The sequence below is a fragment of the Nerophis ophidion genome, linkage group LG10 (genome assembly GCF_033978795.1).
Source record: "Nerophis ophidion isolate RoL-2023_Sa linkage group LG10, RoL_Noph_v1.0, whole genome shotgun sequence".
Taxonomy (NCBI): Eukaryota; Metazoa; Chordata; class Actinopteri; order Syngnathiformes; family Syngnathidae; genus Nerophis; species Nerophis ophidion.
Genome location: NC_084620.1, coordinates 53302809 through 53316980, shown reverse-complemented (window position 1 = coordinate 53316980; position 14172 = coordinate 53302809). Strand labels below are relative to the sequence as shown.

General features: G+C 40.6%; 1 protein-coding gene across 2 annotated transcripts in view; it reads right to left on the bottom strand.

The window, feature by feature from the left end:
- The window catches only part of mkln1 (muskelin 1, intracellular mediator containing kelch motifs), a 37901-nt gene extending 23961 nt beyond the window's left edge, over window positions 1-13940 (bottom strand). The window contains exons 1-10 of one of the 2 annotated variants that reach the window (XM_061914107.1): window positions 13788-13940; window positions 10567-10636; window positions 10328-10470; window positions 10059-10147; window positions 9874-9983; window positions 7430-7622; window positions 7242-7358; window positions 7033-7098; window positions 3981-4093; window positions 3694-3906 (exon numbers count right to left, since the gene is read on the bottom strand). In XM_061914107.1, the coding sequence (XP_061770091.1) occupies window positions 3694-3906; window positions 3981-4093; window positions 7033-7098; window positions 7242-7358; window positions 7430-7622; window positions 9874-9983; window positions 10059-10147; window positions 10328-10470; window positions 10567-10636; window positions 13788-13867 (1194 nt within the window). In that variant the 5' untranslated portion in view covers window positions 13868-13940. The remainder of the gene's footprint in view (window positions 1-3693; window positions 3907-3980; window positions 4094-7032; window positions 7099-7241; window positions 7359-7429; window positions 7623-9873; window positions 9984-10058; window positions 10148-10327; window positions 10471-10566; window positions 10637-13787) is intronic. The other variant, XM_061914108.1, reaches the window with a different exon arrangement.
- Window positions 13941-14172: the final 232 nt, after the last annotated feature.

Below are 14172 nucleotides of genomic sequence, written 5' to 3'. Positions count from 1 at the left end.
GGTGCCAAGTGCACATATGGACACCCTTATGTTTGAACATGGTGTTTGTTATGGACAAACTGTGACGAGCACAAAAGTCCAATAACAAAACACCACTCGGGTTCAGATCCGGGCGGCCATTCTTCCCAATCACGCCTCTCCAGGTTTCACTGTCGTTGCCAACGTGAGCGTTAAAATCTCCCAGTAGGACAAGGGAATCACCCGGGGGAGCACTTTCCAGTACTCCCTCGAGCGTTCCCAAAAAGGGTGGGTACTCTGAACTGCTGTTTGGTGCATAAGCACAAACAACAGTCAGGACCCGTCCCCCCACCCGAAGGCGGAGGGAGGCTACCCTTTCGTCCACCGGGTTGAACTCCAACGTACAGGCTTTGAGCCGGGGGGAAACAAGAATTGCCACCCCAGCCCGTCGCCTCTCACTGCCGGCAACGCCAGAGTGGAAGAGGGTCCAATCCCTCTCGAGAGAAGTGGTTCCAGAGCCCTTGCTGTGCGTCGAAGTGAGTCCGACTATATCCAGCCGGAATTTCTCGACTTCGCGCACTAGCTCAGGCTCTTTCCCCCCCAGTGACGTGACGTTCCACGTCCCAAGAGCTAGCTTCTGTAGCCGAGGATCGGACCGCCAAGTGCCCTGCCTTCGGCTGTCGCCCAGCTCACAATGCACCCGACCTCTATGGCCCCTGCTATGGGTGGTGAGCCCATTGGAGGGGGGACCCACGTTGCCTCTTCGGGCTGTGCCCGGCCGGGCCCCATGGGAACAGGCCCGGCCACCAGGCGCTCGCCATCGTGCCCCACCTCCAGGCCTGGCTCCAGAGGGGGGCCCCGGTGACCCGCGTCCGGGCGAGGGAAATCTGGGTCCATGATGTTTCTTCTTCATAAAGGTCTTCGAGCTGCTCTTTGTCTGATCCCTCACCTAGAACCTGTTTGCCTTGGGAGACCCTACCAGGGGGCTTTATGCCCCCGGACAACATAGCTCCTAGGATCATTGGGACACGCAAACTCCTCTACCACGATAAGGTTGCAGCTCAGAGAGGAGTTGTACAGGCATGTGGATCAATAATATGCTTTGTACAGCCATGTGGATCAATATTATACTTTGTACGGCCATGTGGATCGATATTATACTTTGTACGGCCATGTGGATCGATATTATACTTTGTATAGCCATGTGGATCGTTATTACACTTTGTACAGCCATGTGGATCGACATTACACTTTGTATACCCATGTGGTTCGTTATTATACTTTCTACAGCCATGTGGATCGATATTATACTTTGTATAGCCATGTGGATCGATATTATACTTTGTATAGCCATGTGGATCCATATACTTTGTACAGCCATGTGGATCGATATTATACTTTGTACAGCCATGTGGATCGATATTATACTTTGTATAGCCATGTGGATCCATTTAATTTGTACAGCCATGTGGATCGATATTATACTTTGTACAGCCATGTGGATCGATATTATACTTTGTATAGCCATGTGGATCGATATTATACTTTGTACAGCCATGTGGATCGATATTATACTTTGTATAGCCATGTGGATCCATATACTTTGTACAGCCATGTGGATCGATATTATACTTTGTATAGCCATGTGGATCCATTTAATTTGTACAGCCATGTGGATCGATATTATACTTTGTACAGCCATGTGGATCGATATTATACTTTGTATAGCCATGTGGATCGATATTATACTTTGTACAGCCATGTGGATCGATATTATACTTTGTATAGCCATGTGGATCCATATACTTTGTACAGCCATGTGGATCGATATTATACTTTGTACAGCCATGTGGATCGATATTATACTTTGTATAGCCATGTGGATCCATTTAATTTGTACAGCCATGTGGATCGATTCTATACTTTGTACAGCCATGTGGATCGATATTATACTTTGTATAGCCATGTGGATCCATATAATTTGTATAGCCATGTGGATCGATATTATACTTTGTATAGCCATGTGGATCCATTTAATTTGTACAGCCATGTGGATCGATATTATACTTTGTACAGCCATGTGGATCGATATTATACTTTGTACAGCCATGTGGATCGATATTATACTTTGTACAGCCATGTGGATCGATATTATACTTTGTACAGCCATGTGGATCGATATTATACTTTGTACAGCCATGTGGATCGATATTATACTTTGTACAGCTATGTGGATCGATATTATACTTTGTATGGCCATGTGGATCGATATTATACTTTGTACAGCCATGTGGATCGATATTATACTTTGTACAGCCATGTGGATCGATATTATACTTTGTATAGAAGAAATTTAGTTAATTTTCTGCCATGTTGAAAATTTGGGGTGTGATAATAGATGATAAAATTAGCTGGAAATTGCATCTAAAAGTGAGGGAAGAGTGGATCGTGAGATCGACAGGCGGATCGGTGCGGCGTCTTCAGTAATGCGGACGTTGTACCGATCCGTTGTGGTGAAGAAGGAGCTGAGCCGGAAGGCAAAGCTCTCAATTTACCGGTCGATCTACGTTCCCATCCTCACCTATGGTCATGAGCTTTGGGTCATGACCGAAAAGATAAGATCACGGGTACAAGCGGCCGAAATGAGTTTCCTCCGCCGTGTGGCGGGGCTCTCCCTTAGAGATAGGGTGAGAAGCTCTGCCATCCGGGAGGGACTCAAAGTAAAGCCGCTGCTCCTACACATCGAGAGGAGCCAGATGAGGTGGTTCGGGCATCTGGTCAGGATGCCACCCGAACGCCTCCCTAGGGAGGTGTTTAGGGCACGTCCAACCGGTAGGAGGCCACGGGGAAGACCCAGGACACGTTGGGAAGACTATGTCTCCCGGCTGGCCTGGGAACGCCTCGGGATCCCCCGGGAAGAGCTAGACGAAGTGGCTGGGGAGAGGGAAATCTGGGTTTCCCTGCTTAGGCTGTTGCCCACGCGACCCGACCTCGGATAAGCGGAAGATGATGGATGGATGGATGGATGATGGATGCATCTAAAAAATGCAATGACAAAGACAAAATATGCTCTTGACCAAACATGACTTCATATTGTCTACTGTTAGAGAGTGTTACCGTATCTAAGTTATTGTGTACAAATATGGGGAAATAATTAGAAAAGTACACCAAATGTGTAACAAAAAAGATCAGTTAGTATAATACATCATGTTGGATACATAAAACAAAGACTCATTTAAAATATCAAAATTCAATGGTTTGAATCTGCTCGCCAAGAATGTACAACAACTCTTCTCCACTAAAGAAAAATCTAACTTGAAACCTTTGAACGCACGTACAACACTTAAAACTGTTAGCGCGTCAGTATGTGGAACTACATTATGGGATGGAGTAAGCAAAGAAGTCAAACAATGTCAAGTACAAGAAGAAGGAGGAAGAAATATGATAAATGTCTTGAACTGTTTGAAAATGAGTCAAAACTGACTTGACTATAAAAAGAAGTGTTGTATTGATTGATGTAAGAACAGGAAGTGAACATGTGTGTTAGTCATTGAAAAGGGGTAAGATCAAATGAGTTTTGCTTCTTCCTACTCCTTTTCGGAGCAGGAGTTGTTCCTTGGGCACGTGTGTCCCACACAATATGGAAGTGTCTGCCTAAGCGTGGAACAATCTCAACTAAGTGCCCTGATTGGATGGACACAAAAGCAGGAGCAGAATAGTGCAGTAGTGAGCTACCTGGTGGTCGAACACGAGCTTGGGCCCTCCGTCCGCCGACGTGTCCTCGCTCAGGAGTGTCCAGGTGTTGACTTGGATGTCGTAGCGGTAAAAGTCGCTCTTCAAGGACTTGCTGTTCCTCACGCTGGAGTCCAGGTAGCGGCCTAATGTGTAGATCTGACGTCGCTGGGAGTCGATGCACATCTTGTGGCAGGAGCGGGCGCTGGGACCGCTCTGAACGGAGCACAGGTGTGGCTTGCTGAAGGTGGAGGCTTAAGGTCCATGTTATGTGTGGGTGCCTTTATTACCTCTTTCTCAGTGTCCCTGGAGATGCACACCCACTGGTTTTCCTGCACACTGTAAGCCCAGAAGTCGGCCAGGTCCTGTGTGCCGTCCCAGCCCCCAAAGAGGTAGACCGTCTCTGTAGAACACAATTGGAAAAATGCTTGATAGATGGCAAGCGTGACAGCGCCACCTACTTGAGGCGATGCAGAATTCAATGACCACCCATGATATTTGCCATTTTGTCCTATAGCAGTATCATTCTTTTTTTTTTTTTTACAACTACAACAGAACTACATCAACATAGTACCGTATTTTCCGCACTATAAGGCGCACCGGATTATAAGGCGCACCTTCCTGTCGGCATGTTGGATGCTGTATTTGCCCAACTGTTTGATTGGAACACTGAAGAAGAAGAATTTGAGGGATTCGTGGATGAGGAATAACTTAATAAAGTGAGCTTTACATGTTTATTTTGTGTGTTGTGTTGTGTGACATTATCGTTTGAGCAACGTTGAGTTATTGATATATCATTGCTTTGCACTATTTTGAGTGTTAATATATTGTGATTGCACTAACGTTTGATTTACCGTAACAGTATCAGACTGTTTTTTACGTGTTTATTGAATCGGGGAAAATAATAAAACAGCTGTTTATTCATTATGGGAGTGAACGGAGTTGTCAGAACGCTGGTTTGTAATCTATTAATAAAGTTTGACTGACCTACTGTACGTGCAGGAGTCCAGAATTGTTTTTATTAAAATGTTGACAATATTTAACGATGAAAACTTACAATCTATTCAATCCGTACAGTGTTATACAATGGAGTAGATGAGTTACTGTGATAATGAATGTGAAATGTCATATTTTGACCAATTTTCCCAGGGTATGTTCCAAATTTTGAAATCAAATGTTGATGTTCCTCTTAAACACACCTAATAAAGGTGTTTGGTGTGTTTAATTTTAGCAGCAAAACACAACATCAAACTTGATGTCACTACCTTCTTAGAAAATAATAATAATTGTCCAGATGTTTAGTGAGCTGTCTATCAGAGGCATATATACAGTCATGGAACAGAAAACTGTGACACCTATTGAACATTTCAAACTGCACTGAAACTAATCACACAATTACATTATTCAGATGTCTTTTTTTGTCCATGGTCTGTGCTTACGGTATGCTTGGAATGTGTAATGTCTTGTGATTGATGTATTCTTTTGTAGAATCTTTACTGTATTACCTGCCTTAGGACAACGGATGAAAATGAGCTATTGTGCTAACTCCGGCATATTTACATTCTTGCTCTATGTTCATGAATATGTATTGTCCCAATTCAAATAGATAAATACATCCAATATTCATGTTTAAATAATGAACATCACCTCCACATATGGCTTATAGGCCTCCTTGACTACTAATAATGGGTTATTGGCCCTGACAAGAACCCATCAGTGGGTCTGTAGTAGCTATCAGGTCCTTGGTGATGTGTGACACTTCAAAAGCGAGCATCTTCTCTCAACAGTGGAGCAAAGAAGACGATAGTTTCCTCATGTTTGGTGCTGACACATTAATCCAGTGGTTCTTAACCTGGGTTTGTTCAAACCCTAGGGGTTTGGTGAGTCGGGCTCAGGGGTTCGGCAGAGGTCAAGACGTGTAAATAAAAACTTCTCCCTATCGGCATATTACGGATACGGCAACAGCAGAAGTCACACTGATTTGCAGGTGTGTAATTTGTTGTGAGTTCATGCACTTTGAACAAGGTGATGTTCATGCATGGTTCATTTTGTGCACCAGTAAAAAAACATGGCAACACTTAAGTATGGGGAACATATTCACCATTAATTAGTTGCTTATTAACATGCAAATTAGTAACATATTGGCTCTATTAGGTACTTATTAGTGCCCTGGCCCTAACCAAATAACTCTAAATTAAAGGCCTACTGAAACCCACTACTACCGACCACGCACTCTGATAGTTTATATATCAATGATGAAATCTTAACATTGCAACACATGCCAATACGGCCGGTTTAGTTTACTAAATTACAATTTTAACACAGCCGGTGTTTCTTTGTTTGTTGTGAAGCTTTAACACAGAGCGGTCAAGCGGACATGTTTCTCTACGTCAACCAACAAGTTTTTGGATGGGAAAATTGTGATATTAAGTCGGCTCTTACCAGAGACTTGAGTGGACTACGCGACCTCATCCTGCAGCTCAAAAAGGCAGCTGTGATCTTGGCTCCTCAGCTTCTCTCAGAGAAACTGGCGTTCACCGCAGCCATCCGACTTTCAGGTATGACTTTATAATCTCACTAAAATACTATTAACACAATAAGCAGATAAGGGATTTTCCAGAATTATCCTAGTAAATGTGTCTAATTACATCTGAATCGCTCCCACTTCCGCCGCCTGGAGCCGTCACCTTTTCTTTTCTTTTTAGTGCTTCACTTTAACTTTCCTCGTCCACGAATCTTTCATCTTCGCTCAAATTAAATGGGGAAATCGTCGCTTTCTAGGTCCGAAATGCTCTTACTGCTGGTGGCTCACATTATAAACAATGTGAGGAGCTCTCACACCGGTGACGTCACGCGCACATCGTCTGCTACTTCCGGTAGAGGCAAAGCTTTTTTATTAGCGACCAAAAGTTGCGAACTTTATCGTCGATGTTCTTTACTAAATCTTTTCAGGAAAAATATGGCAATATTGCGAAATGATCAAGTATGACACATAGAATGGACCTGCTATCCACGTTTGTATAAGAACATCTCATTTCAGTAGGCCTTTAAGTCTTTGTTACTTAGAATATGTTTATATTTCACTAAAGAAGGGTTCAGTGAATTCGCATATGAAACTGGTGGGGTTTGGTACCTCCAACAAGGTCAAGAATCACTGCATTAATCCATCCATTTCCTACCGCTTGTCCCTTTTTTCTATTTTGTGTTCAAAAACTGAAAAGGGTGCGTGCTTAGCAATGTCTTCTAAGTCCCTCTGTGGCACACCAAACACTTCTTGTCAGAATAGCAGCAGGAAGTACACAAACGGAAGAAGAAAAGCACGTCATTGTAAGTCTTTCTCACCGGTCTGGACGTCAATAACCATCTGATGTCCTCCCCTCATCCCTGGCCTGTTGTCGTCAGCATCACCTGCAGAGAGCAGAGGAAGGCGGGTCCCAGGACAGCATGTGAGCGTGGATGCAAGGAGGATGGGGAAGCCACACACAAAAGGAAGGCAGCATTGTTTCAGCTACAAACTTTTGACAGTATAGTCTTTCAATAGATGGGCTCACTGTTCACGTCGTCCCTGTTGCTTTCTTGGGCGCTTGTACCTTTGTTGCATTTGGGGATGATCTGACTCCACCTGGGCTTGTACTCCTGCTGGCTGATGTACTGGTTAAACAAACCGTCTGGCAAGGAGAGAAGAGAGTTGAATGGTCACCACTTCAAATGGCCATGGAGCCACCGCCGGACTCTTCACCTCTTACGGCTTTGTCTATGAGGTCTTCGCAGGCGTCGAAGTCTCCTTGCAGCACCAGTCGCTCGTGCAGGTGGGTCAGCATCGGGTGTTCAAGTGCGATCCGGGTCTTCTTCTGCAGTGACTCAAAGGCCTCGGTGTAGTTATGCTGACGGAAGTGTTTGAGGCAGAGGCGGATGGCTTCCTGTTCTCTGTACTGCAAAGGCAGGAAGATATTTCACCACAGAGTGGATGGCTGCACGTGGGTGTGGAACAACACGCCCGCTTGTGCCTTGACAATACCCTCAATTGGTCATGATCACATTTAATCACACTTTTGAACGGGAATTATCATGATTAACTAAAGATTATTAGGAATCATTTGAACCCACTTAAAAAGGGCCCAACAGTTGGACACAAATGCAATTTCATTGTCAAAATGTCAATATTTACTTGAATGCGCAATATTTATTTGGTAAAAGTTACGTTTGTCTGGGAGTGTCAGGAAGTGAACTTTGTCTCCTTACTCATCTTTGACCATGGGCGGTCAAAGAGTCATTAATACTCTCATGTGCTTGTAATGCTTGTTGGGGACAAGTTTCTTGAAAACACCCTAAAAACACCTTGGTCTTGTTTTCCTCTCAGTTTAGGACAGGGGTCGGCAAACTTTACCACTCAAAGAGCCATTTTGACCCGTATCACAAAATAAAGAAGACAATGGGAGACACAAAACTCTTTTGAAATTTAAAATGAAACAACACAACATAAAGAGTTTTTTTTTTTTTTTGCTTTGTGCTATGTGTAAACCAGGGGTCTTAGAAAACCGGCCCGCGACTTTTACATGACTTCCGCTTGACAGCATTACACTTTCCAACCCTCACAAATTTTCCGGGAGGTTCCCAAATTCTCAAGCAACCATTGTCGCCAATTTTTGCTGATGGCCACTCTGATAACAATAATAAGGGCGTGCTGTGAAGCCACTGCATTTGACGCATTCTACAACATATACACACAGCTTGCAAGCCCAGTGTTTTGTTTTATGTGGCTTCCGCAGATACACTTAAACCACTGCAAGGCATGGTTGTTCAACAGCCATACAGTTCACATTGAAGGTTGTGATATAAACAACTTTAAAACTCTTACTAATATGCGCCCACACTGTGAACCCACACCAAACAAGAATGAAAAACACATTTCGGGAGAACATCCGCACTGTAACACATAATTAACGCAACATTACAATTACCCAGAATCCCAAGCATCCATGACTATTTTTCTGACTATATTATACACCCCGCTAGCACCAAACCCCCCGTCCCCCCTCCGTGCGTCGGTTGAGGTGGGGGGGGTTGGAGGCGCGGGGGTGTACAATATAATCAGGAAGACTCATGGATGCAAAGGATTATGGGTATTTGTTGTGTTGCGTTTATGTTGTGTTACTGTGAGGATGTTCTCCCGAAATGTGTTTGTCATTCTTGTTTGGTGTGGGTTCACAGTGTGGCACATATTAGTAAGAGTGTTAGTTGTTTATATCCCAACCTTCAGTGTAACCTGTATGGCTGTTAAACAATTATGCCTTGCAATCTCGTATGTGTGACGATAGAAGCAGTGAAATGCATGCGTCCGGCCGGCACGCATATAGCATGGTGTGAAGCTGGGCGCGATGACATGTCGCAGAGGACGTTAAAAGTAAAGCCATCACGGCACGCTCTCAATATTGTGCTCTCAATATTGTAGTCCGAGTGAAAATCGGAGAATGTTATCCCCGAGTGATGTCCGGGAGAGGCACCAAAATCCGGAAACCCCCCGAAATAATTTGAGGGGTCGTCGATTATGCAGCTGAGCCACATCAGAGTGGCCAAGGAGCCGCGGGTTGCCGACCCCTGGTTTAGGATCACTCTGTGCCGAGGCAGCAGTTTGTTGTTTCAAGGTTCACAATGAAATCTCTTGCTGGATTTACATAAGTTTAGATCGGGCTATGTCCTTTCTTAATAAGGGGAAATACGTTAATGACTCTTGTTTTCATGTTAGCATTTAAGCTAGCGAGCTGGCGCCAGTCAGTCTTTTTATCAAAGTGCAGTTATTAATTTTGGTTACCTCATTTGAATCCAAAGATTCGGGTATCTCCTCTCTTAATAAGGGGAAATACGTTAATGACTCTTGTTTTCATTTAAGCTAGTGAGCTGGCACCAGTTATTAATGTCCTTTCTTACCTCATTTTAATCCAAAAGCGTAATACTAACCGTCTGGAGTTTTACCACGGTTCTCAATATTATTGTTACATCCCTAGTTAGCGGCTACATCAGCTGCTAAATTAGGGTCCTATTATCATTGATATGCTAAGTAATCTGTGGTTATTAAGGCTGGAGGCTGCTAAATGTATTGTTATATGGATTTTGGTGGGCATCACCATGACATGTTTGTAATGTCCACCTGTTGAAGCTGATGGTGAAGTTGAAGTGTCTGACCTTGCTATACCAGTTAAGGCAGGGCTGCACCACATCTGGATCCTCGATGCCATGTAGCTCAATGTACCAAATGCTGAAGTTGAAACTGGGCCCCCATGACATCAGAGGCACTGGGGCACAAATGTACTTGTCGTCAACAAAGATGGGAAGTACAACCGCACAAACAGGAAATCCCTTCTTTTTACCTATTTTGACAAATCTGCAGGGAAACATTTGCTCGTCAATCTTGTGCTTTAACGTGAACGTTTCCTTGTTGTAGTCGTTCTTAAGGCCACTGGTTGGGGGAAGAAAAACAGAGGCCACTCTTTCACAACTCCAACTGTCGGATGTGAGGACTTCAGCCACTTTCTCGTAAAATTGCTTAACATTCGAACAAAAGCATTTTTTCTCATTGCCATCTTCTTCTTCTACGTCTTATGATTATTCCATTTGATAGGAAGCAGCTCCACCTCACCTGGACAAAAGCTCCGTCATGTTTTCTTCACTCATCCCACCAAACACTTTGAATTTCTTCAGGTTGCAGACGTGCGTTTTCTCATACTTCCCAAAGGTGATGCTCTGAACAATCGCCGGCCTTTCCAGTTTCAAGACTAAAAACTGGGCAGTAAGACAGACAGTTTGCATATCAATTCACACTAACGGCAGAAATCCCCATGTGTCATTTTATACCACCAGGAATGAACTTTATTTTACCTGTGGAGGGTAGTTGCTCTCAGAAGACCACCTGGACGACTGATCATTCGGTTTGTCCACCAAAATGTTCCTTTATGACATTTAGAAGAGAAACAAGTAAAGCTGTTCAGACGTTACACAAGCATTCATTCAAAGGAAGTTCTCAGATTGAGAAGATTGTAAAGAAGGTCAAATAAAAACAACCATGCGGGCCAAAAAAGCTGATTCTGATATCAGCAATGAAGCAAAATGCTTGGATAAAACCGGCGATTATAGCATTGGAGTAAATGTTTCCAATAGACTTACTTAAGCAAAGAAAAGAACAAAGCAAATCCTTACAAACAATGTTTAAAGTATTATACATCCACTTTTTCACAAAATACATCATGTTATAATAAAATGAACAGAAGGATATCCTTGGTGCACATATGTCCACAAAGGGCTCAATTCGGCCCGATACACAACAGTGTTATATTTGATTGTAACCCAAATATATTTCAGGTAAAACAGGCATAAATGATTGTTTAAATCAGAAATAGAAATTATTTTGACCGGTTGTTTACAAGGCGCAGCGCACTGCATTGTGGGTAGTTGACAGTCCATAGTGACAAAGGTTTGCATTCACGAGAAAAGACACTCGTACATTACATGCAACTTGATATATGGATACATAAGTTGATATATGGATACATAACTTGATATATGGATACATAACTTGATATATGTCTACATAACTTGATATATGGATAAATAAGTTGATATAAGGATACATAACTTGTTATATGGATACATAACTTCATATAAAGATATATAACTTGATATACGGATACATAACTTGCAATATGGATACATAACTTGATATATGTATACATAACTTGATATAAAGATACATAACTTAATATACGGATACAGAACTTACAAAATGGATCCATAACTTGACATATGGATACATACCTTGATATATGGATACATAACTTGATATAAAGATACATAACTTGCAATATGGATACATAAGTTGATATATGGATACATAACTTATAAGTTGATATATAGATACATAACTTGATATACGGATACATAACTTGCAATATGGATACATAAGTTGATATATGGATACATAATTTGCAAAATGGATACATAACTTGATATACGGATACATAACTTGATATACGGATGCATAACTTGATATATGGATACATAACTTGATATATGGATACATAACTTGCAATATGGATACATAACTTGATATTAGGATAGATAACTTGCAAAATGGATACATAACTTAATATATGGATACCCAACTTTATATACGGATACATAACTTGATATATGGATACATAACTTGATACACGGATACATAACTTGATATACGGAGGATACATAACTTGATATACGGATATATAACTTGATATATGGATTCATAACTTGATATAAGGATACATAACTTGATATACGGATATATAACTTTATATACGTATACATAACCTGATATACGGAGGATACATAACTTGATATACGGATACATAACTTGCAATATGGATACATAACTTGATATGAGGATAGATAAGTTGATATATGGATCCATAACTTGATAAACGGATACATAAGTTGATATATGGATACATAAGTTGATATATAGACACATAGCTTGATATATGGATACATAACTTGATATAAGGATAGATAAGTTGATTTATGGATACATAAGTTGATATATGGATACATAAGTTGATATATGGATACATAAGTTAATATACGGATACATAAGTTAATATACGGATACATACGTTGATATATGAATAGATAAGTTCATATATGGATACATAAGTAGATATATGGATAGATGAGATGATACATGGATAAATAAATTAATATATGGATTATTAAGTTGATAAATGGATAGATAAGTAGACATATGGATAGATAAGTAGATATATGATAGATAAGTTGATATATGGATAGATAAGTTGATAGATATATGGTTATATAGGTTGATATATGGATACATAAGTTGATATATGGATACTTAAGTTGATATACGGATACATAAGTTGATATATGAATAGATAAGTTGATGTATGGATACATAAGTTGATATATAAGTTGATGTATGGATACATAAGTTGATATATGGACACATAGGTATATATATGGATGTATAAGTTGATATGTGGATAGATAACTTGATAAATGGATACATAAGTAAATATATGGCTAGATAAGTTGATATATGGATACATAAGTTAACATAAGGATACATAAGTTGATATATGGATATATAAGTTAATATAAGAATACATAAGTTGATACATGGATAGATAAGTTGATATATGGATATTTAAGTAGATATATGGATAGATAAGTAGATGTATGGATAGATAAGTTGATATCTAGATAGATAAGTAGATATATGAATAGATAAGTTGGTACATGGATAAATAAGTAGATATATGGATAAATAAGTTGATATATAGGTAAATAAGTATATATATGGATAAATAAGTTGATATATGGGTAAATTAGTAGATATATGGATAAATAAGTTTATACATGGAAAAAAAAGTAGATAAATGGATATATAAGTTGATACATGGATGGATAAGTAGATATATGGATACATAAGTTGATACATGGATGGATAAGTAGATATATGGATACACAAGTTGATTCATGGATGGATAAGTAGATATATGGATAGATAACTTGATATAAATAAGTAGATATATGGATAGATAAGTTGCAATATGTAAAGTTGATGTGCGGGTTTGATGGCTATAGAAAGGCAGACAGTTTACAAGATGAACTTGCCAGCCTGCTGACTGCTGCCTTTCGGAAGTGTTCATATTTCGCAGCAATACAACCGCACTTTCTGCAAAAGATGTGGAATGTCTGGGGAAATGTCAAAATATGTGGAATGTTTGGGGAAATGTCAACAATTGCGCGCATGTAGTAAATGAAGCCGTGCATGTCGCTACTTCTGCGTGATGTTAAATGTCAGAGATACAACGCATCGGAAACAACAATACCTCTTCATTTAATAGCATTCAAACGATAAACCGACATTATTATTTGGAAACGACAGATAGCGCTTAGAAAGCCGGAAAGAAAGTGGTTAGCTAATGCTAATGCTAATGCTAGGGTGCTATGGAAGGCGAGCTACGCCAGTTAGCTGCTAACAAGGCACAAGTGAGCACAATGGCGACGACAAACATTCCAAGTGAAACAATGTGAAAATGACTCACTCGGGCAAATAGGTGGAGGAGTAAGAGCTCCATTTAAAAAGGCTGAAAGTAAGAACACTGCTCTCTGGAACGGCAGCCATCTTGTTGCAGGAAACAAACAAGCAGGGGCGTCAAGCTAGTCCTTAAAGGTACAGTACACCTTTTTTACCACCTTAACATCTTTTACCATCTTATAACCTTTTTTTTACCACCTTACTAACACATTCTTACCATCTTTTATAATAGTTTAATGAAAATGTCTTTAAACTGTAACATACAAGTCAAGCTAGTCCTTAAAGGCACACTACACATTTTTTACCATCTTACCATCTTTTATCCTCTTATAACCTTTTTTACCACCATACTATCACATTCTTATCATCTTTTATCATCTTATAACCTTTTT